Source organism: Micropterus salmoides, unplaced genomic scaffold (genome assembly GCF_014851395.1).
Source record: "Micropterus salmoides isolate LMB-PRFRI ecotype aquatic unplaced genomic scaffold, ASM1485139v1 Ms_hic_scaffold_12, whole genome shotgun sequence".
Classification (NCBI taxonomy): domain Eukaryota; kingdom Metazoa; phylum Chordata; class Actinopteri; order Centrarchiformes; family Centrarchidae; genus Micropterus; species Micropterus salmoides.
The window spans coordinates 4,192,900-4,218,925 of NW_024040263.1; the positions used below are offsets into that span (position 1 = coordinate 4,192,900).

The 26,026-nt window shown below is 44.5% G+C and overlaps 1 protein-coding gene across 2 annotated transcripts in view; it reads left to right on the plus strand.

Moving 5' to 3' along the window:
- Positions 1 to 21,495: 21,495 nt before the first annotated feature.
- Positions 21,496 to 26,026, plus strand: part of LOC119898733 (glutamate receptor ionotropic, NMDA 2A-like) — a 98,166-nt gene continuing 93,635 nt past the window's right edge. Inside the window, exons 1-2 of one of the 2 annotated variants that reach the window (XM_038712932.1) lie at positions 21,496 to 21,633; positions 22,434 to 22,640. In XM_038712932.1, coding sequence (XP_038568860.1) covers positions 21,616 to 21,633; positions 22,434 to 22,640 — 225 coding nt within the window. In that variant the 5' untranslated portion in view covers positions 21,496 to 21,615. The remainder of the gene's footprint in view (positions 21,634 to 22,433; positions 22,641 to 26,026) is intronic. The other variant, XM_038712931.1, reaches the window with a different exon arrangement.

Genomic DNA, 26,026 nt, shown 5'->3' on the forward strand with positions numbered 1-26,026 from the left:
TATTCCTTGTAGCCTGGACCCAGCACATATCAGACAGAGCTTACTGGGCTTTTTCGCCATTGCGGTGCGGGAGGGCGGGTTGGGCGCTGTATTTGTGACACATGTGTCAAACCTGGAGGACTTAGAACCAGTGGTGGAGGTGGACGGTGAGGGGGGTTTAGGGTGGAGAAAATGGGAGTGGAGCGAGGGAAGGTGCGGGAGTAAATTTGGTCCCAGCTCTAACCAGGTCTTCCATGTGATCAGTGAAGTCCAACAGGGGGGAGAGGGGAGAAAGGGTGTCTGGAGATAAGGGTGACCTAGATGGGAAATGGGGGGTAGAGATGGTGAATCCTCACTGTTGGTTTTCAGTGAGGGAGGTGGAGGCTCTTCCTCTTGGCTCAGATGTCTCCCGTGATCAGAATTCTCTTCCAGTGGGGGCTGAGGTGGCTCTTCTTCAAGGTTTCTGGCGTGTTGTGTTGTCTTCTTCTTGTTTAGATTCCTCTTGTCTCTTGTCCTTGGCAAAGGGAACAGATGAGAGATGCAGAAAGTAAAACAGGTTGGAGTTGAACAATTTTACTCCTGACTTGTTAAGGCGAAGTCCATCTGCCTTAAAAAGATGTCTGCGGTCCCACAGAAAGTAAAAGTTTTCAATGAAATGCACTGAATGGACAGTACATGCCGTTGAGAGCCACGTGTTCAATGCCATCAATCTGCTGAATCTCTCAGCTCCTCTTCGGATTGGCGGTATAGGGCCACTGATAAACACCTCAGCATTCAAAGAGCTGACTGTGTTCAACAGATTATTAAAGTCCTCTTTCAACACTTCAGACTGTTGTAATAGTCCCAAGTTTAACAGGAATTTAACCATAAACATATGTTAATTATTTACACTGTTACGTACACCCCCCCTTAAATTCTGTTAAACTCCAGGTAACATCTAACCATTACCAGAACAATACAAGAGAAAATTAATAAATAGGGGCACACAAAAGTGAAATCAGAGCACTGATGTATACTAATGTCAATATGAAATTCTCCCATAAAGAGTGTTAAAGGAAAGGGTGGTACCATGCCCCATTCTTATTACACACCAAAGAAGATACCATTTACACCTTCTGAACATCTAACACTGTGTAGCTCTCATTACATACTTCAAATCCAACCGAATAAGTCCTCACTTGACCGAGACCCATACAAAACTTAAAAGAGATCTGTCTGATAGGCTAGACTTCAAACATTCGACTGAGGAAAGTGAAAACAGAACTCGAGACAGGCAAGCTATCCCCAAATTTTTGTGTTGACATTTCATATATCAACCTATTGGGGGGTCTGACATGTCTCCCCAATCTTGTAGTGACTGCCCCAGTATGACCTGCATGTAACCTTTGAGGCTGCGTGCAAACAGTGGGACATTGGTCAACACCATCTGTAGAAGTTATGTGAGCTACATTAACAGAGTCTGGATCAGATAAGGCATGATTGGCCAGCAAGACTCGATCACCCACAGCCAATGGAGAGCCCCTGACCTTGCGGTTATAGAGCCTGGCGTGACATGTTTGCTCTCCAAGACTGTGTTGTCGAGCAATCCGTGTGGCCTCACACAAGTCCTGCTTCAAGCGAGTAACAAACTCATTTCAGCTGACCACTTTTTCCTGGAGCACATGCTGGAACATGATGTCGATAGAGAGGCGCGGAACCCGCCCAAACATCAAGAAAAATGGGCGAAGCCAGTGGTCTCGTGTACTGTGCAGTTGTAGCAGAAGGTCAATGTCTGCAAAACCTGTGGCCACCTGGCTTTTGTTGTTGGTGGAAGGGTTCTCAACATATTTCCAAGAGTCCTATTGAAGCATTCCGTGACACCATTACCCATTGGGTGATATGGGGTGGTATGTGACTTGTGCACCCCCGCCATCTCCAAAAGGTCTCTCATGAGCCTGCTTTCAAAGTTGGCACCCTGATCCGAATGGATTCTTTTGGGGAAGCCATATACACAGAAAAAGTCCCATAACCAATGAGCAACATGTTTTGCAGATTGTTTCCTACAGGGGAAGGCGTGCGCCATTTTGGAAAATGGTTACTACCAAGATATCGACTGTTTTCTTGTCGCTCAGTTCAGCAGACCAAAAGTCAATACACACCAATTCCATCGGTGCAGATGAATGTCTGAATGTTTTCACTATGCCTCTTTCCATTCCAGTCCAGAAAAAATGTTCCCTGGTGAGGGAGAGAGTACATGCACAAGGAGTTTTTTTATCCTGGTTAAATAAAGGTTTGAATGAATGAACAACCCTGATGGCCAGCAGCATCATGAATGCAGAGCAGGATCTGATGTTTAAGGCCATCCGGTACAATAAACTGGAAGAGCTTCTTATTCACCTGGTGGTCTTTTCTCACTCTGTACAGGATCCCATTTTGTAGCTTTAACTTTTTCCAGTGTCTGAGGAGCTTATTGATGCAGGCAGGTTCAGATGCTACTTCACGTCTGGTAGCTTTTCTATGACGTCGCACATAAAATAAAACTCTACTTATCATTGTATCCTGCTCCTGAAGGCTCAATAGCCGGCTCCGAGGGATGACAATAGAAGGGTCCTCACCAAGCAGTTGTGGCAACGGTGGGTAAGCGCTAGGCAGACTGGCTAATCCACAACCCCATGGGAATCCAGAGCAGCTGACACCTCTTCTGGACTGATGGAACCCCCCACGTGCTGAGACACACCCCAGCACCAGTATCCGACGACTCTGGCCCTGACTCCCGTACATCTTGTTATTGGTCAGCGTAAAGGCATCCTGCACTGTGCCCCTGACAATGCCATTGACCTCGTCCAGAAGTTGAACATAAGGTTCTTTCAGCAGTCGATGACTAACACATGATTGGACAAAGGGCTCGCGGCTCAAGGCGTCTGCAACAGTGTTCTTAATACCTGGTACATAATTCAGATCAAAGTCATACGCTGCAAGCTTGGCCACCCATCTTTGTTCACAGGCGTCTAGGCGGGGCTTTGTCAAGATGTAGGACAGGGGATTGTTATCTGTCCAAGCAGTGAAGTGCCTCCCCTTCAGCCAATGGCTGAATTTATCGCAGACGGCCCACTTCAGCGCCAAAAATTCCAGCCTGTGCGCCGGGTAATTCATCTGAGAATGGGAAAGCGGCTTGCTGTCAAAGGCCAGGTCTCACCTGGAGACACTTGAGATAAGACAGCTCCAATGCCATCGAACGAAGCATCAACAGCAAGAATGAAGGGCTTGTTGAGGTTAGGATGAGCCAAGGTGACGCCGCGAATTAGTTCACTCTTCAGGGTTTGGAATGAATCCCGACATACGGTCACCTAAAGGATTATTAGGAACACCTGTTCAATTTCTCATTAATGCAATTATATAATCAACCAATCACATGGCAGTTGCTTCAGTGCATTTAAGGGTGTGGTCGTGGTCAAGACAATCTCCTGAACTCCAAACTGAATGTCAGAATGGGAAAGAAAGGTGATTTAAGCAGTTTTGAGCGTGGCATGGTTGTTGGTGCCAGACGGGCCGATCTGAGTATTTCACAATCTGCTCGGTTACTGGGATTTTCACGCACAACCATTTCTAGGGTTTACAAAGAATGGTGTGAAAAGGGAAAAACATCCAGTATGCGGCAGTCCTGTGGGCGAATATGCCTTGTTGATGCTAGAGGTCAGAGGAGAAAGGGCCGACTGATTCAAGCTGATGGAAGAGCAACTTTGACTGAAATAACCACTCGTTACAACCGAGGTATGCAGCAAAGCATTTGTGAAGCCACAACACGCACAACCTTGAGGCGGATGGGCTACAACAGCAGAAGACCCCACCGGGTACCACTCATCTCCACTACAAATAGGAAAAAGAGGCTACAATTTGCAAGAGCTCACCAAAATTGGATAGTTGAAGACTGGAAAAATGTTGCCTGGTCTGATGAGTCTCGATTTCTGTTGAGACATTCAGATGGTAGAGTCAGAATTTGGCGTAAACAGAATGAGAACATGGATCCGTCATGCCTTGTTACCACTGTGCAGGCTGGTGGTGGTGGTGTAATGGTGTGGGGGATGTTTTCTTGGCACACTTTAGGCCCCTTAGTGCCAATTGGGCATCGTTTAAATGCCACGGCCTACCTGAGCATTGTTTCTGACCATGTCCATCCCTTTATGGCCACCATGTAACCATCCTCTGATGGCTACTTCCAGCAGGATAATGCACCATGTCACAAAGCTTGAATCATTTCAAATTGGTTTCTTGAACATGACAATGCGTTCACTGTACTAAAATGTCACCAGACCCCCACAGTCACCAGATCTCAACCCAATAGAGCATCTTTGGGATGTGGTGGAACAGGAGCTTCGTGCCCTGATGTGCATCCCACAAATCTCCATCAACTGCAAGATGCTATCCTATCAATATGGGCCAACATTTCTAAAGAATGCTTTCAGCACCTTGTTGAATCAATGCCACTTAGAATTAAGGCAGTTCTGAAGGCAAAGGGGGTCAAACACAATATTAGTATGGTGTTCCTAATAATCCTTTAGGTGAGTGTACATTACTCCAGTCACTTGGTGTAAGAGCCGGTGGAGACTTTTTCTTGGGCTTCCTGCCTTTCACAGCCTTAGACTGTTGGTGACCAGAAAGAAGCCTGAACAAGGGTTTGGCTTTTGCAGAGCAATCAGCGATGAAATGCTGATAATAAAAGACCATGCCCAGGAAAGATTTGATCTTTTTCCAGGAGGGCGTGACACCATCACTCTCCATCAGGTCAGCCTCTCCCACATCCACAATAGCTTTTACCTTGTCAGGGTCTGTCCTCACCCCATTTTCACAGATGACATGTCCCAGGAACACAACTGACCTCCTTAGGAGATGACATTGTTTAGGGGCCAGCTTTAGCTTATGGCTCTTCAGACGGGAAAATACCATTTCCAACCGTTGGAGAGCCAGTTGCTCGTTGGGCGCATAGACCATGAGGTTGTCAAGATAACAGAGGAGGCTGCCAAAGTTCTCATCTCCAAAAATAGACAACATCATCCGCATGAATGTTACGGGGCTGTTTGACAAGCCTTGGGGTTTTGTGTCACACTTTGCACATTGACATGAATCGGTTCAGGCAGACACAGCTCCTCGACTGCAACACACGGGAAGACATCTACTATCTTTATCAGTTTCTCTTTAAGGTAACTGTCTCACTGCTCGGGTTAATCAGTTTCAAGGGCACCCACCTGTCTCCCCAAAGAGGTGAGATGACAAGTCCCACCAATAAATTCCTGGGCCTTGATCTCGACTGGGTGGGCTCGACAATCACTGTACTCCCCACTGATAGAGGTGCAGATGTGGGAAGCTTGTCCCGTACAAGGTGTTCATGCAGTGGTTCAAGCGTAACATTCTGTCTCAGCTTTACTGTACCAATCTTGTCTGGCATGGGGCCTCCCCTTCATTTCTCAGAGTTGGAGAGCAGGGACAAGAACTTGGAGCAGTCATCATTAGTGATATCAACAGGAGTAGCCAAAAGTCTCCAATAGTTGTCAGACTTCATCAAATGAATAAGCATCTTGATTGCATTGCTGCCAACAATCATGTCATCTGTCTGTCCAGGAATGACCAGCGTTGGGATGAGCAGCCTGAAACCAGACAGTCACCTCCAAATCATAGACTGCCGTCGGAGTGACATGGTGGCCCCCGGCTCCAACAACAACGGCAGGACTTCTCTTCATATCAGGGGCGTGTTGCAAGATGCGTGCCACAGCAGCCTCACTCAGAGAACATGACATGGAGCCACTGTCAATCATGGCTTTAAGCTCAGCTCCGCCAGCTGCAAGAACATCTGTATAAAACAAACTGAACCCTGTGTGTCAATTGGAATATGACAGTCTTTCCAGAGGGTGCATAAGAACAAAGAGAGTCGTATAAAGATTCTAAATCATCGCTATCACAGCTGGGAGGGTCACCATCACGATCCACACTGTCCTCCCCAAAGTGTGGACCCATCAGTTTTCCACCTGCTGATGAGAGGTTGCCGTCGTGCGGTCAGGACAAGCACGCCTTGAATGGCTCGGTGAATGGCACTGGAAGCAGAGCTTATGGTTGCGACAGTGGGTGAATGTAGAGTGTGCGGCATCATGACAGACCAAACAAGGCATTTCATGCAAACCTCCAATCCTGGGAAGCCGTGGGCCAGACTGCCTGGTCGAACCCAGCACAACAGGCCTCTGGCCTCTATCACTTTTTCCAGCATGCTGATAAGACAGTCTAGGGTGGCAGAATCTGTGGCCTGTGCCTTTAGGGAGCCATGTCCTCCAGTAGATGGCGCAGAGGGTGGGACAGTGGTGTTAATCACATTCACTGACACTTTCTCCTTAGTTGTTCTGTTCACCACTGATGCCATTCCTGAATGATGCTCATTCAGAATATCTTGAACCTCATAAGCAGTCCACTTGTCGATTGTCTTTGACCGAAAAGTCATAGCAAGCTCAGTGGAGGTGCAGTTCCTTATACGTGTCACCTCAGTGCTAGGACTATCCAGCAATTTACCTTGCTCTTTCAGACGTTCATCGGCAAGGTCAACAGCACAGTTCAGCCTGAGCGAGTAGTCAAACGCATCCTCACCTTTCTCAGGCAGAGTGGTGTAAAAGTCCGCCAGTGGGAGTGGGGAGCATGACGCTGAATCAAAATGCTTCTGCAGGAGGTATCACTGTTCCTGGTCCCAAACCTGACACCGTCCCTGGCCTGGCCTCTGAGGTGGACAAGGATCTCCTTGGCTTGGTCCTCAGGTCTCAGATTTCCCTTCTTAATGAAATCCCTCATGAGATCCTCCCACTCTCGCACAGGAACAGAATCAGAGCCATCTCCTCTAAAGCATGGAGGATCTTTCAACTTTCTGTGGGACAAGAACTGCACGTGGGAGGCATCAAGAGGATTTGAGGCTGATTTGTCAGCATTGGCGGATGAGGTGGCAGTGTCATTGGGTGAGATAGCAGTGTTGGCAGGTGAGAAGGCAGCGTTGGCTAAAGGGGTAATAACAGATGGGCTGAGGTGAGAGATAATGTTCTGAGCTACCTGCTGACTGACTTGCTGAATAACCTCTCCCATCTGACTGACAATATCTGCAGCAAGGGTATCGGGGCTAGAAGTAGGAGAACAAAGGCTGTGGGACCCATGAGAAATGCCTACAGAATGGCTAAGAGGGGCTACACCACCACTGGCTACAAGGGTCCCCGGTGCACACTGACTGTCCCCCATCAAAATACCACTCCTCTCAGCAGGACTTTCAAACTGCAATACCACAGGAGAAGCACCCCTACCCCTGCCAACTCCACGGGGAGTTCATAATGTGCAACAATCAAATGTAAAGTGCACAATACTTTTTAAAAAAATACTCAATTTACAAAAGGCAAGCACAGATGAACAGCAGAATACAAGAAAAGCAATTTCCAGTCCGACCGCTAATGGCAGTCCAAGCAACACATCCACCTGAATCCAAGAAGAGGAACAGCAACAGCAGAATAGTCCCCGGATCGCGCTGAAGAAACCACAGTCCAACAGGAGAATCGTCGGGTCACGGCACTAATGTGACCTTCTATATTTTGTTCTGTCTGCTATCCCCAAACACTTCGCTGGAGTCAAGATGGATGGAGCACTCAGAATAGTTTATTCTGCAACAATGGGACACAAACACAACCACAGTTGCTCAGCGTGAATGAGAAGTTGGTCAGAGGCCTGCACTTGCTCGAACCATAGTGCACTGCATTTAGCTCAAAAGACCTTTTGCTGGGAATTTCTGTTAACAAAATAAAATACTGCTGAGTAGATAGACCATGGTTAATAGTCACAAGTTTAACAGGAATTTAAACATATGTTAATTATTTACACTGTTACACTAGCATGCTTACTGGCCCAGGGCGAGCAGCCGCTCCTTCCGGACGGATGTGAGGCGTCTGCCGCATGGGCTACATCAGGCTCTCCATCCCCGCTGCGAGGCGTACCTCGGCCGAGCATTCACTCCCCGCTCACACTGCTCATTCTGTGCCCTCCTCACCCCTGATGACTGGCAGCATCAGGCAGATAATTTCACCGTTCAGCAGGAAGAGGTGTGGAAGCCCACTCACCGCCGACTTCGAAGCGGGGGACCCCAACCCCCCCAACAATAGCCTTTTCCGGCGAGGTTTCCATTCTGCTTTCCTTCCATTGGCAGCCTCATCAGAAAGCTTCCTGCCATCATCCAGAGGGCGGCCGCCCAGTGTCAGCTGTCTGTTCCCCCAGCCCAAGAGCTGTCTCCTCTGGATGCGATGGCTGGTGTTATTGCTCATAGCCAGCCGGCTAGGCGAGATCTAGTCTGGCCACGCTTCCCTCCCATCCGGCGGTACCAGGAAGGTGCCCGAAGACTCTGCGGGCTCCTGTTTCCACCTACATTCCCATCACCAAGGTGGAAGGCTTCTCGGACCAAGGTTTAATACCCTCACGGCGTTCTTCGGTGTGAAGCCAGCTAACGCGGCGACTGCACGGTGTCCCCTTCTGGCCACTCCGGGACTGCAGTGGATGGCCGGTCTTGCTGACAGAGCCCACCAGTGCGCCGGCCAGAACTCAGCCTCCGCCAACAACCCCGCCCCCGCACTCCCCTCACCGGGGGAGTGGCGGAGTTATGAGTCCCGGCACGTGTGGACCCCTTAAGGACGCTGTCTTCCTCCCCTCTCCGGGGGAGTGGCATGGAGGTGGACCCACAAGCGCCACATAGCCTCGCACAGTGGGACTTAGACCCAAGCCTCTTTCGAGCCCTTGGAGACGGCGGACCTGCAGTTCCTTTCAGTCAAGGTCGCTCTGCTCATGGCTCTGATGTCGGCCAAGAGGGTCAGTGATCTGGCTGCCCTCTCTGTGGCTCCATCGTGTCTCCGGATCAAGGATGATGCACACGCTGTCCTGCTACATAGCGCGCATGGCTGTCTGGCTCTGTTCACAGCGCCTGTTTATGCACTACAGGGAACAGTCCAAGGGGCTTCCCCTGTCGGCGCAGAATCTGTCTCACTGGCCTCCTGGTCTTCCCCATGCTCTTTCGTCCGTTTCTACCTCCAGATGTCTCCCAATTCTTGCTGACTGACTCAGTGCTGAGCGTTCTGTCTGAGTGATTGTCCTCTGTGAGATCACGGTTCACTTCTCCCATCCGGACAGTGGGGAGCAGCCGTGGCTCACACAGGCCCTGCTCTGTGCGCAACTGATTCCGTCGTGACCTCATCTGCACCTGCACAGCTGCGGGGCCCCCCATCTGGTCCCCAGGCTTTTACGCATGGGTTGGTGCTCTGCCTTCCCATGTTGTGCCATTACTGATTGCGCACACAGCGACACCAATGCCGCAAGCTACGGGGGATCGGGTGGCTTTTTATGTTGGCTCTGGGTAGGTGGGTCTGTACTTGGTGGTACCGTATCAGCCAGTGAGGCGCTGACTCATCTTGCTTCGCCTCTAAACCAATAGCGATGGCCTTAGAGGGCGAAGCTTATACAAAATAGAACGAAAGTTACGTTTTGTAACTCCAGATTCTGAGTATAGGCGCAACCCTCTAAGCAGTGGGCCTCACTAGGCTTTGGTTCTCAGTGCTGAAGAAAAGGCACTACTGGAGCCGATGGCTGGGTCTCACCATTGTATATATACAAGGTGCGGACGTAGGAGAGGCCCAGTGGTACAAGCTGCTGCACGGCATGTACCACAGACAAATAGAAGAAGTGGCTGGTATCAAGAAATCCTACCAGTGGCTGGAAAAGGCTGGACTGAAGGACAGCACAGAAGCACTAATTATAGTGGCACAAGAACAGGCACTCAGTACAAGATCAATAGAGGCTGGGGTCTACCACACCAGGCCGGATGCCAGGTGCAGACTGTGCAAGGATGCCCCTGAGACAGTACAGCACATAACAGCAGTGTGTAAGATGCAGGCAGGAAGTGCGTACATGACATCTGCCATGAGTATGGGCTGGAAGTCCCAAGGTCAAAATGGAAGACACCTCCTAAGGTAGTTGAGAATGACTGAGCTAAGATCCTGTGGGACTTCAAGATCCAGACTGAAAAACCGGTGATGGCTAACCAACCAGACACCGTGTTGATCAACAAACAGCAGAAGAAGGCAGTAGTGATAGATGTGGTAATCCCAAGCGACAGCAACATCAAGAAGAAGGAACACGAGAAGCTTGGGAAATACCAAGGGCTGAAAGAGGAGCTATAAAACATGTGGAAAGTAAGAGCAACAGTGGTGCCAGTGGTAATCGGAGCACTGGGGGCTGTGACCCTCAAACTGGGAGAGTGGCACAGCAGATTCCAGGTAAAACATCAGAGGTCTCTGTCCAGAAGGGTGCAGTCCTGGGAACAGCTAAGATACTGCGCAGAACCCTCAAACTCCCAGGCCTCTGGTAGAGGACCCGAGCTTGAGGATGACACATACCACCCCACAAGGGGTAATAGGGGGATTATTTAAAATATATATTTATATATGTACTTACACTGGTCTTAACAACAACAAGAAAGAATGAATACAATTGGTGTTGGGTTTAAAGTGCAAAAGGTTGTAAGAAATAAAATTACAACTGTTCCAGTTTTCTCCAACTTTAAACCTGACACTTTCAAGTCTGGATTTAAAAAATGTGCTGAAAAGGCACTTAACAAGATTACTGATCTATATAACAGTGATAAGCTCTGCACATTTGAGGACTTAAAACAAAAGTATAAAGTTCCCAATACCAATTTTTTCCATCAATCGTCAACCGCTTATCCTGCGAACAGGGGCGCTGGGGGCTGGAGACAATCCCAGCTGACATCGGGCGAAAGGCGGGGCACACCCTGGACAGGTCGCCAGTGTGTTTGAAATCACAACCCCATTTACTATGTATGCACTGTTTTTACTGTCCACTATAATATTTGATTGTCCAAATGCTGAGTGTGTAAATGTCTCCACCATATAGTGTCATGGTATGCACACTTCTGATACCAATCACACAAGGCAATACACTGCATTTCATAGATGTAAAAATTACCTGTGATAATGTGATGATGATAAGTAAGTGTCTAAAATCTAAATGTACTGCTCACTATTGAGTAAAGTATTGAGAATCCATTATATAGGGAGCAGTTAAAAAGTGAGAGCATGTACCATGTCAAGACTGAGTCCATACTGCAGCGGCCCGGGTTCAAATAATTTTCTGTATGTTATCCCCTCTCTCCCCTCTGTCTTTCTCAAATGCCCCAAAATAATCAAAAATAATAGTAATAAACACATATTGTTTGTACTCATTAATTTAAAACAATTGTACACAATTTTTTTTCATATAAACAGCATCTTTAGTTTTCATTTTCACTGTTATCAACCATAATCTCTGAAATTCCCATAATGACATTATTGATCCATGATATTGGAGCCATAATGACACTAGCAGTGTATAGTCTGTAACAGCCTATTTGTGCCGCTCTCATGGGTTTGGTGTAACGAGGATAATATTGGCCAGTGGGCATCAGAGTACAAAGTGTCACTGAAAATAACACAGCAGGTGGAAAGCACGCTGCTTTCAATGAGCGACAAATAGTCCCAATGCAACCATGTTAGTCACGGATCATATTGACCAGAACATATATGCCAAGAAAATTCTACAGCGTCACCTTACAAAGGTGAATATGTGTGTGTTTCTGTGTGTCTGTGTGGAAGACTACATGATATAGCCACCCAACTCTCTCCCTCGGTAGTCCTTTAGGAGATACAGCAGATGGACAAGTTTCCCATTCAAGAGAAATATGTCCCAAAAACCAGACCGCGTGAGATTACAAAATGACCAAATAGAGACTCAGAACAGATACACACCAACATAAATCTATAATTGTTTCATAAAAGAATTTAGAAATGCAAATCAATGGATGAAAAATAGAAATTAGAATTAGAATTAGAAATATACAAATCAAGAACTTCATGTTTGCAAAATGATATTAATATTAATGAATACAACAAATTGTAGACTTATTATTTTATAAATATAACCTCACTGACGTGTATTTTTGTATAGTATAGTGTTTTTGTGTAGTATAGTCTCAGTTTTCCTTGGGATGCATGGAATGGTGTAATTGTATTGTAACTGAGCATTGTAGGTTTGCCTAACTATATAAACTAAAATATATAACGCCATGTTGCAGTTGTTTTGTTAGTCCCTCTTGTCCACCAAGATATTTAGGTTTCTGTAAAGTAGTGAGTTTGATTCTGGGTTTTCAAAATTTCCTATAAAATGCAGTAATAATTGAGTTTAGAGAGGAGAACCAGCCCAGGGGTGGGGTGACAGGGGTCAAGGCGAAGAGGTAGTTGACTTCGGAAAGAATTTTCATTTTGATAGATTAGATACGGTCAATTAAGGATAGAGGGAGTTTGTTCTATCTGCTTAAAGAACTGTTGTTTTTTTTATTACTTTAGAATGAGCCATTCCTATCTACATACACAGCGGGTCCCCTAACACGGAAGCCATGTAAATTCTGGACTGATAGGAAAGATGAAGATGGGATGGTTATGTAAAGTTAAATGTCATCGGCATAGAGAATCATTTTGTGGTAGAGTGACTGACCCTTGAATCCTTCTATGTTGTTACTTTGTCAGATAGGTGCAGCAAGTGTCCTTTGAATAAAATAAATAACAATGGCAATAATGGGCATCTGGGTAATAATGGGCAATTGTCTAGTGCCTCTCTGGAAGTGAAATGGTTTAGATATGTGTTGATTGCAACTGAAGCAGAGGGAGACTTTAATATCCTGATCCAGTTGATGAAGTTTTGACTAAAAGTAAAGTGTTGAAGAGTGAAGAAAAGAAAGGCAACAACAAAATTATTGTTTGCCTGACTGGGCATAGGATTGGGGCCTAAATAAGCCGACGGTTGGCAAATTGGCAAAAACTACCCTGCTGTGCTGCTCTCTAAAAATCGCGAATACTGCTGAAAAGACGAAAGAGTAACAGCAAATGTGAAGGTGCCAGTTAGCTCACCACTAGAGTGCGTCCCCCATGTACAAAGGCTGAGTTCTTGCTGCAGCTGCCTGGGTTCAAGTCTGACCCGTGGCCCTTTGCTGCATGTAATTCCCTCTCTCCCACATTTTATTTAGTGTGCCTTAACTGTATTATCCTAAATAAAACCCCAAAAGAATACTTAAAAAACAGTCGAAACTTGAATATCACACAGGCATAGATTGAAGCACTATATCACATCATGCTGTAAACACAACTGCAGATCATTTCTCCTACCCTTCCTGTCCCAATTTCAAAGCCCTCTCATTTTAGTGGCACATATACCCCACTGTGCACAAGTGAACTCTGGGCATAATAGGATGGCTTTTGAGATGATGTATCAATGAATGGAAAATTATTAATGACAGTAAATGAATGTACAATCCATTCCTGTATGCTTTCTGCTTTAGTCTTTCAATAATCTCTCCTGTGAAGACTTTCAAAATACAAGATGCCACTCCCTCTGGTTCCCATCATCCAAACAAAGAAGCCAACAACCTTTTCTTACCCACGGAGGAGCCAGTAACTGATCATTGTGGACTTTATTAACCCAATATGCTGATGCCAGCATCCAACCACAGCATTCCCCACCATTACCAGGATAAACACTCGATCAGCAGTTGGCTGATGGCCAAGCTGGGAGTTTATGCTATTGTCTTATTATTGGATTCATCCCCATAATCTGACATTATCCACAGATAAAGTCTATGCCTTTCTAATCCATGTTTAAACAACAAAACTACATTTTAAACTAGTCTGCTGATTTAAATTATTACATGTACTTTTTTTCTGTTTTTTGAGTGTTCATGTTAATGGAAAACAAGTGAAAAAAGTGCACTTGTGGCTTTTAGGAGCTCAAAGGGGACCTAAAAATACATAATTGGAGTGGCATAGTTCAGCAGTAAATATTTGCAGGTTCACATGTTCATTCCCACTTCCATCACTGGTGTTGATCGTGTGTGCAGACAAACTGCCTCACCAAACACAGTCCAGTTCTCGGTTTTCCACCCGAGCAGCTATTAAGTTCCTACAAACCTTTAAACACTTCAGTAAATCTTGTATTTAGAGGTCACGCTGTCTTTCCTTTTATCAGCCAATCTGAAAATGAACAATGCTTCAATCTCACAGTTAGGCTTTTGCTATTGTCAGTAAAATATTTAATGCACCCTCTGGCTGTAGTGATAATAGAAAGGCCATAAAAAGTTACAGCCCCAAGATGAGCTATTTTAAAATGTTCTGAGGATTGGGCCAATTAGTTTGATTTGGCCTCCAACACTGAAATGCTCTATTGCACCAACTCTTTAGCCACAGTGCCATAAGTACCCAACATACACTCACCCCAAGAATTTAACACTCTGAATTTACAAATGGGTTTTCCTGTACCACTGTGAATTTCCGAGTTGTCACATTGGGTACTGGAGTGTGCCCTAGTGCTTTAAGTGTAAATTAACCACCACAGTCTAAATGTGTACTTCCCCAGATCAACTGGATTACATAATTGCTGCACATTTTTGTGTGTGTTGCAGGTTGCTACTCGAGGTGGGTCATACTGAGGAGGCAGTGTACTCTCTGCTTCTCTGTGTGCAATCCCGATGCCATGCTGCAGCAGCAGTTGGATGTCTGTGACCTCCATATCAATGTTTGTCAAATTCTGCCTGCTTGGATGCCCAAGTTAGAGTCCAGACTTCATGACACCTGCAGGTTAGGTCTTGAGAGAATAGTTTGACCATTTGGAAACTAAACTCTTTTGATTTTGTACCAAGAGTTATATGAGAAGATTAATACCACATACATATCTGTGCGGTAAATATGAAGCCAGCAGCGGATTAGCTTAGTTTAGCACATAGACTGGAAACAGGGGGAAACAGCTTGCGGACATAACAAAAACCTACCTACCAGCATCTCTAAAGCTTACTAATTAACATGATATATATTTTTTGTGTAATCCGTGCAAAAACTTAAATTTGTGGCTTTATGGGGGATTATGTGCCAGACTATTTCTTGCCTAGGTGCAGTAACTTCCTGGAGTCTCTGGTTGCCTGGCAACATCACGGCGACGACAAGACAGGAAGAAGTAGTCTGACACAAAATTCCCCATAACACCGTAAAATGTCAGTTTTACTCATTTTTATATAGCCTTAGAAGTGGTGGTGAGCAGTTTTTATTACAAATGGACAGAGCCACGCTAGCTGTTTCTCTCTGTTACCAGTATTTGTGCTAAGCTAACCAAGTGTTGGCCGGAGTTTTAAAAAAAGCAAACAAGAGTATTTCCCCAAATTTTGCAATATCATTGTGTTGCTGCTCTTTGTACAAACCTTTCTCATTTATCTTATGATATCCACCTTAAGCTAAATCTATGGATGGATGTTTTGCATAAAAATTGCATAAATTTGGAAGGTCAAGTTAACTAAGTTCAGTTATAATATATAGTATTTTAGCTGGACCTAATTTTCAAAATATTCAAAATATGAATTATTCAAATCCCCAAATTTACCTGTGCTGACTTAAAGTATACTTGTGTCAACATTTTGTGGCTAATGAGATTTATTGTAATTTATGCAAATTTTGTTCACATATTTCAGAAAAAAATGGTTCTCTTTTTTTTTGTACAAAATGAGAATTGATGATTGAGAGTTCTTACTAAAGGTTCACAACTTTTTAAATCCTTATTTAAAATTAATTATTAAATTATTGACTGACCTTTTCAAACTAAAGATAATTGCTGGTGTGGCCAAGTGAAAAAGACACAGCAGTGCATCACTCTCAACTAATTGATTTGGCTGCTGCACTCATGAACTTTTCACTGTGATCAGCACTGTGACAGGAAGTAATCACCTATCAATTTTTGAGATGAGTGGTTTTTAAAGGTGCCTATAAATTGGAACAAGGGGATGATACTGCCATGGAGTCAGCCTAAAGCTTGCTTGAGATCCAAGCACTACATACTGCCCCTGTCCTGCTGTAGGAAGCAGTGTGGTCTGTAGGAGAGCTCATTCGAGGTCACCCACTCTCTGTGGGCAAGTGAGTGAGAGAGGGTTGAGAGCGCAAGAGAGGGATGGAGACAAAGTAAAAAGACAGACTAGAGAGAGAGAATATCTGTAACTCGGTAAATGCCAGCTATCACACCGTTTTGTTCCAGATAGAGAGCCTTGAATACATTTATTTTTATTTTGTTGCCATTTATTGACAGAGTGATTCATTTCCTGAATCTATATAAAGCCCTGTACTGTAGCTACAATGCAGTCTCTTTGCTATGGCAGTATCTCAGTCTGAGAAAAGAATGAGGAAGAGTCAAGATCATTGTATCAAAGACAGAAATTAGTCTTGTAGGCTCATCATACAGTCATTAGGCTGAATGCAGCCCACCTTTACCAGCCAGCTTATTTCCAGTTGCATGGAAACATTATAGTGAATCATACTTTTGTGGATTTTTATTGTATTTGCCTGTCAATCAAAGTCCTGATGGTTGTCAAATAAACCCTAATGTGTGCTGGTATGAAGATGCCAATGTTTAAAAACTGGGCACGTAATGCTGTAAGGTAGCTGACCATGCGAGCATGACCAGGTAATAAGGATTTAAGGGGACCTTTTATGCTAATTAAAAGCTCTATATTTATTATTCTGGGAGTAGCTTTGCATTATTTGCAGTTTAAAAAAAAATCCATATTTATTTTATGTTGGCCCACTTACTTGGTGAATTGTAAAGCACTTTGAATGGTCAGAAGACTAGTACAGTTAATTTACCATCTGAAGCCTGAGCTTTTTGCTCACAAAGGTTACTTCCCTCATTAATATGAACATCCAACATTGTAACATTATACACTGGTATGCAACTCATTGTCATGTTCAAGTAACGTAATGTGGTCAATATCCTGTAGGAAGTAGCGATCAGAAGATGGGCACAATGTGGTCATAAAGGGATGGACATGGTCAGCAACAATAGTCAAGTATACTGTCGCGGGGCCCAAAGTGTGCCTATAGAAAATGGGTTATTTTCTGGGTATTTTCTCTTTTTCGGACCATTCTCTGTAAACCCTAGAGAGCAGACTACAACGGACAGTCAGGACTGCAGAAAAGATTCAGGACATAAACATTTCCAGAGTCAGGAAATGGGCAGGAAACATCACTGCAGGTCCATCTCACCCAGACACAACCTGTTCCAGCTCCCCTCTGGTAGGGGCTACAGAGAACTGTACGCCAAAACCAACAGACTCAGGAACAGTTTCTTCCCTCACTCTCCATCACACTGAGTACATGAGCACATGTATGCATGTACGTGTATGTGTACCTGTAGATCTCATCCACCTCCGACATGTACATAATAATGATAATTATTTTAATCCTATTTGCATCCTTTTACTCTGCTCATTGCACAATTGTCTCAATCTGTCTATATTGTTTTTGTTTATAGTGTGTATATATGTGTATATCTCTATACTGTAGCCTGTGTGTGATTTAATTATTGCATTATTGTATTATTATTGTATTATAAGTAAGCACATCGTGAGCAATGGACAATCCCAAGTCAAATTCCTTGTATGTGTACACATACATGGCAATAAAACTGATTCTGATTCTGATTCTTATTCTGAGATAGTTGTGTTTGAAAATCCCATCAGCAGTTCCTGAAATACTCAGCCCAGCCCGTCTGGTACCAACAACCAAGCCACGTTCAAAGTCACTTAAATCCCCTTTCTTCCCCATTCTGATGCTTGGTTTGAACTTCAGCAAATTGTCTTGACCACATCTACATGCCTAAATGCATTGAGCTGCTGCCATGTGATTGGCTGAAAAACACAACCATATATATATGACAGAAAGTAAGGGAAAGCATAATAGGTCCACTTCGGGGCTTTGTGTAACTGCCTCAACAGGTAGGCTTAAAAGCATAAAATCCACAGTGCTAACCTAATAAACACATACAAATTGAAATTACAATCCAAAGTGTGCCATCAGTTCTTGTTGTCATGGAAACAATGTGTTTTTTACAAAAAAACATTTAAGCAAAGTTGTTACAGGTTTTTATGGACTGCGTTCCAGTTTGCTGTGCACCTAATTAGCAGTGTGTGCTTTAAAAGATTTTATTATTTACATATTCGTTGCGTCAGCAGTGAGCCGGCTGCAGCAGCGCTGTATGTGCCGGTAGGTGTGATCAGTGAGGCTGGCGTACATCAGCCTGTGAATATGTGGCTGGTATCATGTAGCAGTTAGCGTGGCCAGTTGTTGTATGAATGGGAACGTGTCTAGTCCAGCACTGTTCACAAAACATAAACCATATGTATCTGGGTTGTGCCTCTGCCAAAACAAAAGCGGTGACACTCTGAAAAAGTCAGTTACCATGGATACAAAAATTGCCCACATCATATTTGTCAGAGGCCTTGTGTAATCGGTTCCCTTTCCTGTAATTTATTTATCTATTTATTCATTTATTTATTTTTTTATCAGTTTGTTTGTGAGCCTGCCTGCTGGTTTCATAGTTGGAGCTCCTTTAATTGGACTTCTTTTCTGTGCTTCTCATTCATTCCAGGAATACTGGAGAACTGGGCTTTGACTATTAGCCAAACAACATTAGTGGAATGAGCTTTTGTCTTCAGTAATTATACAGAGTAATAACAAAATAGTTAGCACACTTTTGACGCACTACACAGCGATAATGGGTCTCCCTTGATTTTCAAATATTTTGTAATCATCCGATATGAGCTATTAGCAACAGCATGGTGAAATTTAATCAGACAGAGGTAAGAGGTAAAGGCAGCTGGCTTGTTGAGGTGTTTGGATGCTGGAAGCCAGATTTGAGCTTGAGCTGAGTGTCTGCTTGTGTGATTGTGTCCGGCTCTGCAGCTCAACATGCCTGGGTAACTTCTGTTCAATGTGCTGTTGGCCCATGAAAGATGCCTGACAACTGAGCCCAGCGGTTATAAATTAGTTATAATAACAGGGAGGCTTGTTCAGACAATTCCAACAAAATGCCTAAATACCTAGAACTATCTACAGACAGGACAGAGCTGACTCACTGTCTAAGTGTTGTGCTGGTGTGCACTGGATGAATGCATTCTAAAAGCGAAAGAGAGAGAGAGATCTTCAAGTCTAAACTCACACTGAATCCTAAAAAAGGTCATGTCCCAGAAATTACTATAGGGAGAGGGAGCTCTGCAGGCATGCATAACCTTGAATGAGATTATACCTACTTAAAGACAAGGACCATCTTTTAAAACCTTATTTATGGTGGCCGGGAAGAACATATGATTTTATTTCCTTGGCAACAGCTTAATAAATGTTTAAATATAGAATAAGACCAGCTTAGCCATATACTACATTGAGGCAGATTTTGGTTAACAGACTAAAAATGAAAGCCATTGTTAATGGCATCACACAGCATCCTCTGTAGTTACTTCGGGGGTATCCTGGGCCAGGCCTGTCCCAACAGGAAGCCTCTAATGGGTAAATAGCAGGAGGAGATGGTGGTGGGTGGGATGGTATGAAAGAAAGGCAGAGCTATTATATTTGGAACCCCAGGAATCTTTCCTCAAAAGAAAAGTAGACCATGATCCACTCTTAGTGTGGCTTGTCTCCCTCTCTTTTATGTCCATGTTATGCAACCCTCTGTTTCTTTTATTCCAAGCATCAGAAGCTCGGACTCTGACGGAGGAGGATATAGGACCTCAACAGGTGGAGATTTTTATTATAGGGATAGAGAAGGAGGAGGAGGAGGAGGAGGGGGAGGAGGAGGTGGTAGTGGTGGTGGAGGAGGGAGTGGACAGTAGTGAAGTGTTCCTTAATAATATGCCCTCTGGTCTGCTTATGCTGTTTTTTTTTGCCTCAAAGGGTAGCTCAGCTTATGGCAGCCAATCCTATAGATCCCTGGCCTGCTAACATGACCCCGTGCAGTATCTACACCATCTGTCTGCAATGGGACTCCAAGGCAACACTCAGAGGGAGGTGGAGAGAGAGGGATGGAGGGAGAGTGGGGAGTTTTGTCAGCGCTCCCCGAGGACCCCCTGTGCTGCAGTTTTGATCTGCTAATTATGTTTAATTGAGGCTGTGTAATTTACTATAGCGTTTCCTCTATTTCCCCTTATCTCACATGTAGCGTTTAACAAACGCTGGCGCTGACGAGGGAACATGACATGCAATAAACATTTCGGTGCATTCATTTCGAGGGGATTGATATTTTAATTTTGAGGAAACGGTGAGGGTTTCTGCATGGGGACCACTAGATTGGGTTACAACAGTTCAGCGGATATTGAAATGTTTTATCTGTGCGCAGTGCTCTGAGGAGCGGAGGCGACTTGTTTGACGCCGAGACAGTCGTCACAGAACAAACACACACACACACACACACACACACGCATGCACACTGAGAAAGAGATAAGAGAGATGCTTGCACAAACGCGCGCGAGCGGTTTCGTTTGGTGAAGTGGCACCAGGTGATGCCATAAACGACGAGTGATGGTGTGCGCCATGCTTTTCTTGCGCCTTCATTTTTGTGGGTGAAGACACGCCAGGAAAAGCGACACGCCGAGAGACAGAATCCCCCCGAGAGAGAGACAGACAAGGAAGAGTAACATCCGTTTTAACAAGCTGCGAAGTTGGAGTCGCTTTTTTGGAGGGTAGGCATTGCGATATGTCCCTGGCGCGCGCACTCTTAACTCGCCACATTTCTTTTTTATATTTTATAATGGGGCGATGAAGTCACACAAGTCACCCACCACTACCCACCTCTCCCCTCCACCACACCATCATTCTCTCATTCAGGCCGTTGCCCATATGTTTAATTAACCAGGCTGATGTGTAAGTACCTTCAGCCAGCGAAGCGTGGGCGGCCGGGCTGCGGGGTAAAGAGACTGCCGGAGAATATTTCCTTATTCCTCTCCGCACTGGCGCTCGGTCGGCTGCCGGTGCATCACCTCAATAGTGCGGCGCAGAAAGCTACAAAAATAACTCGACCCGTTTAAACTTGTTCCGAATTGTTCAGGTGTTTTTTTTGGAGTGCGGTGCTCGTTCTAAGAGCGCGTGAGGGAAAAGCAGAGGGAGAGGGTGAGTGAGAAAAGAGAGAGTGTCTGTGTGTGAATATATGTGTGTGTGCGTGTGTGTGTGTGTGTGCGCGTGAGTGTGTGTGTTTTGATGTTATTTGTGACGGAATCCCCCTTCAGTCTCCAAGAATCCGCGAGCGGCGCGAGGAGGAGGACAGGAGAGGAGGAGGAGGAGGCGCGCGGACCTGTCCACGAGCCCTCACTGCGGAACGCGCGGGGCTGCCGCTGGAGATTCCAAACCAACGATTGTTTTGGATATAGAGTCTAACTGATCCCCTCGCGCCAACGGCTTTTTTCTTCCCCGCCACTGAGTGGACGGTGTTTGACATATTAACCGAAAGGAATACTACCTATCTACCAGTGGAGAGGTGGTGGTGGTGGTGGAGGGGGGAGGTCTTCAGTGGCAGACAGGTGGATTTATCCTTGTGGTGGTTGTGTTTTTTTTTTTGTGTTTTTTTTTGGGGGGGGGGGACTGGATGGAGGAGAAATTGATGGATTAATTTGACGGAACAGTCGTATGTGATTCCCACTCCAGCCGAGGGCACCCGAATGGAGTAACAGGCTGCAATGTCATCTCCACCTGGCCGCCTGGAGAGATGTGTCACGGGAATGGGGTAAGCTTTAATTAGCAGCCTAGGCTATGTTTGGTTTTGTTTTGTTTTAAGGCTTAGCTGACAACTAACTCTCTCCTGATGGGGAGTGATGCGGAAATTGGGCAGCATTTGTCGGGGTTCAGCGCTTTCATATCTGCCGCACACTCACACTCCTCTCAAAGTGGAGCAGAGGCGGGTGGTGGGGTGGCTGGTTTTGCCTTCCTCTCTGCGCTCCTTCGTTCGTCCGAGCACGAGTCCCCGGCACACAACCTGCTGCATGCCCTACATAGACGATCCCGGCACCGGAGAGGGGAGCGTGAGGGGAATATTCGCTAAGGAGCCACAGGCTGTTTTTAACGCCCCCCCCCCCCCCCCCCCCCCCCCCACACACACACACACACACACACACACACACACACACACCCGTGCCACACACACACAAAGAGAGAGAGAAGCCTACTATTTTGTTTTTCTCACCGTTCACCATCTCACCTTTGAATTTAACTTGTGTTTTCGTCACGCAAGCTTTCTGTCCAAAAAGCCCGTGTCTCAGCATTCCCAAAAGAAACACACGCACACACATACACAAACACACACACAGAGACACTTGTCATGAGCTGGTATTTGAATTCAAACTGTTAAAATGCCTATGAGTAACGACGAATATAATGACATTGGGTAATGATGTTAATAGCTCATATAGGCACCAGCCTGTAGGCGCGCGTCCTTTTATAGATCAGACTCAAATTCAACAAGTCCGCGCTTTTGATGGGTTTAATGCAATGCAATAAGCAATAGCATTTTTGTTTTCTTTTTTTCAGATCAAGTTTGAACACTTTTGCTCTGGTTTCACTGACGCTGTGAGAAGGAACCAAAATGCCAGTAAACGGACAGGTCATGGTGGCTGCCTGCACTGGCCATCACACCACGGCAGTAAAACTCAACATTCATCGCACGGACTCAGAAGAAGAAGGCGCAAAACCTCCGCGACCGCAAACCTGCAGCAGCCACGCTTTGTGACACAGAAGGTAAGGACCGCGGCCAGGGGAGAAACACACAGTCAGAGCGCATCAGACTCGGCACTGTGCGACGCTAAGCGGCGCTGTTGCATCACATTATGCCCGGCTACTGATGAGAGGCAGTCTAATGAATTCATATCTCAAATTACAGTTTTCAGGCTTTGAATGCAGTCACGTTGTAGAAACACATTTTCTTCCGTTTTCATCCCGCTTCCCGTGCCAAGTCTGACACACGAAGTATCTTCTCCTCCTCTCAGGGACATGGAAGCAATCTCTCACACACACACACACACACACACACACACACACACACACACACACAGATGTTACATGGTGAGGGGGACTATAAGAGTCTGAGATATCTATGTGTAGGCTATGTTTGTAAATGTATCATGATCATTTAGGGCAAATGTATCATTCATGCCATGCCAGACTCATTGTGGTGTTGTAGAGAACTGGGGAGAGAGAGAGTGAGGATGTGTTCAGCAGTAGCCTATTTTCTTGAATAGTGGGATGACACAAAAGGAGATCAACTCTGTAGGGCATAAATGCAATAGAGTGGGGAGCAGTGTATGTCGAGAGCTGTTGCTATCTTCATTAATATAAATATCTTGTGCAAAGCTGCAATGAATTCTGGGTGTGATGTCATAGCGTCTTTAAAACCTTAACAGTATTTTATAGTAGGCCTAATTTTCAATTGACTTTTTTTCAGTTGTTAGAGTATTTCCTGCTCAGTTGGGCGTTGTACTTTCATCTCTCAGTGTCTACTATTAACCAACGACTGTAACAAAGCCCAACAGGAAAAGCATAAAAATGAAAAATTCTCGGGGTGATGTGATGCATAGCATATTCTGAGTCCCATTTTGGTTCTAGCATGACATAGTGCTGAAATTATGTGTCGAGATGCGTCTCACTGAGCTGTTCACTGAACCATCTCTATTGTTGGCAAAGCAGGTACTGTAGTTCAGACTTCATTGTCTCAAAGCAGCTTGTCAGCGTAGTCAGAAGTGAGACTGTGTTGTTCTGTTTCTCTGCAGTTAAAGCTATTTAATGCCTCACATTAAATGTGCTGTTCCCAACATGTTATTATGCTGCCATCAACAAGATGCCCCTCTTGAGATTATTTGGATGGCGCCTAAGTGGAACTGCTGATTTTCATACTGTGGGCTGGTTACCTATGCTGGTAACAAAGATCAAAAAGGTGTCTTTCTCCCATGTGATCCTGCTTAGCACAATTGCCTTAAAAAATTCAGAGAGGTTTCTTGAATTGAAAAGGCCACAAAAGGTGAGCAAGCCAACTACTCTGTGTCCTTTTGGCCTCAGTGTTTTGGTTTTTAATAGTGTCATTTTTAGAGCTAGAGGCCAAAAATAGCCCAAAATCTACATACGCCTGCAAGGGTGGGAAGATTCAGAAAGCATTCATGCAGAAATCTCTTTCTTTTCATAAAATATACAAAGTTTAAAAAAAAAAAGTGATCAAAAAGTACTGCACTTCTTACTGTGCATTTACTGTGACATAGTCACATAACACATAATTACTCAGCCATAAGTATATTGCTCTGGTGTCTTTCAGGTTATTTTATGGTACTACTGGATATGTTGTTTTGTGTAGCTCTGTTAAAGGCATTTGAGTCACATGTACTAGAATAAAACTGAATCCTCATATCCTCTCCTTTTTTTCCACTCCTTTTTCTGTGAACATATAGAGGATTTTAGGTAGGAGTACACACACAAGATTGCAACCTAGAGCTTATGAAGAATAATTATAAAGACGCTTAAAAAAGAGAAAAGCCAAAGAAGCTGTGGGTGGAATATGCACCTCCTGCCCTGCATTGTAGCTGTATTTGTCCTGAAGGAGGTATTGACATATCCTGAGATAAGAGCTACGGCAAATAATCCCCTTATCTGCACAGTATTTTTGGTTGGAGCTCACTATCCACTGAAGTTGACAAACTACATGTTTGAAAATAAGATTTGTGGTGGTGTGGTACTGCCTAGAACATTAATAGTTAACCTATGCGTAGCCACCAAGCCTCTGGCGTGGCCTTTAGCTTTAGCTGTCATGTGCTGAGTGAGTGCTTTCTTTAAAGTCAATTAAACCTGCTACTGTGCCTATACTGCATTTCGACAGATAATCTTGTTCTGACGACATCCACCACCAAAATTTAGTTACATTTGGCTCTCAGTGGTTAAAACATTTAACACTTTTTCTTGTCTACTGTTAGAATAATGTAAAAACCGATGCCCTGCCCCACACAGTTGCTGTCTTTGTACATACAATCACAGGTCAAATGCCTCACACATGAGGCTTGAGGGGATGAAAATTTGTGTTTTCATTTTCCTGTTCCTAGCAATTACCAGTGAAAAGGACTGAGTGACATATGATAATGAGTCATTTGACCCCTGCTGATATTCTGTACAGTGATGTGTGATAGTGCACAAGTTAATAACCCAAACGCCTCTTAAGAAAGTGCACTGTTTAATCATTTAATCAAAACACAGTTGGTGGTCTCATTTAATGAGTTAGTGAGCCGTAGTGATATTAAGTAGGGTTTGAGTAATACAGGTTTTTGAACTGATATTTTTAGAAAGAAGTTGGCAGTATTTGTTGATTTGTGATGATTCTCTGCATATGTAAATTTGACCATTTCATGCCTTAAAATAAGTGATTAAACACTTATTAATTTTGAAAAATCTTTCTACATATATCTAGATTTACAGCTATTTATTTATGTCTCCAGATTAAAAAGTAGTTTTTTTTATGTCTCTTTAATCACCAGTGAACCTCCCACCTATTCAACAGTAGGAAGAAATACGAAGATGCTGGTTTCAAGTTCAGATAAAAAAACAAAAACACAACAACTGGAAGTGCACCACATTGGTATTTATCGTATACTGAGTGGATGCTGCAGCCTAGTAGTCCAGTAGCTTGCACATTGCAGCTAACACTAACATTGCTTTGATTAGCAGTTTGACATTCAAAGGGCCTATAACTAAATGTTTATAGCTGGTACACACCTGCATCATGTTTAATGGGTTTTAAGTATTTCCGTCTACTCAAGATTCCAGATAAGTCTTATCCAGTTCCAGCCCAGTTTTTCAAGACTTTACTGATAGGATTAGTGTAATCGGATCGAATAAATCTGAAAATTGTATTTTTCAAACCTGAAAAATAATATTTTTCGTTGCTCAGGCTAGGGTTTGGTTTTAAAAATCAAATCCTACTTTTAATCAGTTTTAAAAACTTGTATCTGTGTTTTACATGACTCAAAGGCAGATTGTTTTGATGCTGAAAATCAGGATTATCTTGATCCTACTTGAGAGGTGGTTTCATGGTGGATTTAGACACATGACAAGCACAACAGAGCTGTAACCAAGGAATTGCTACCTATACA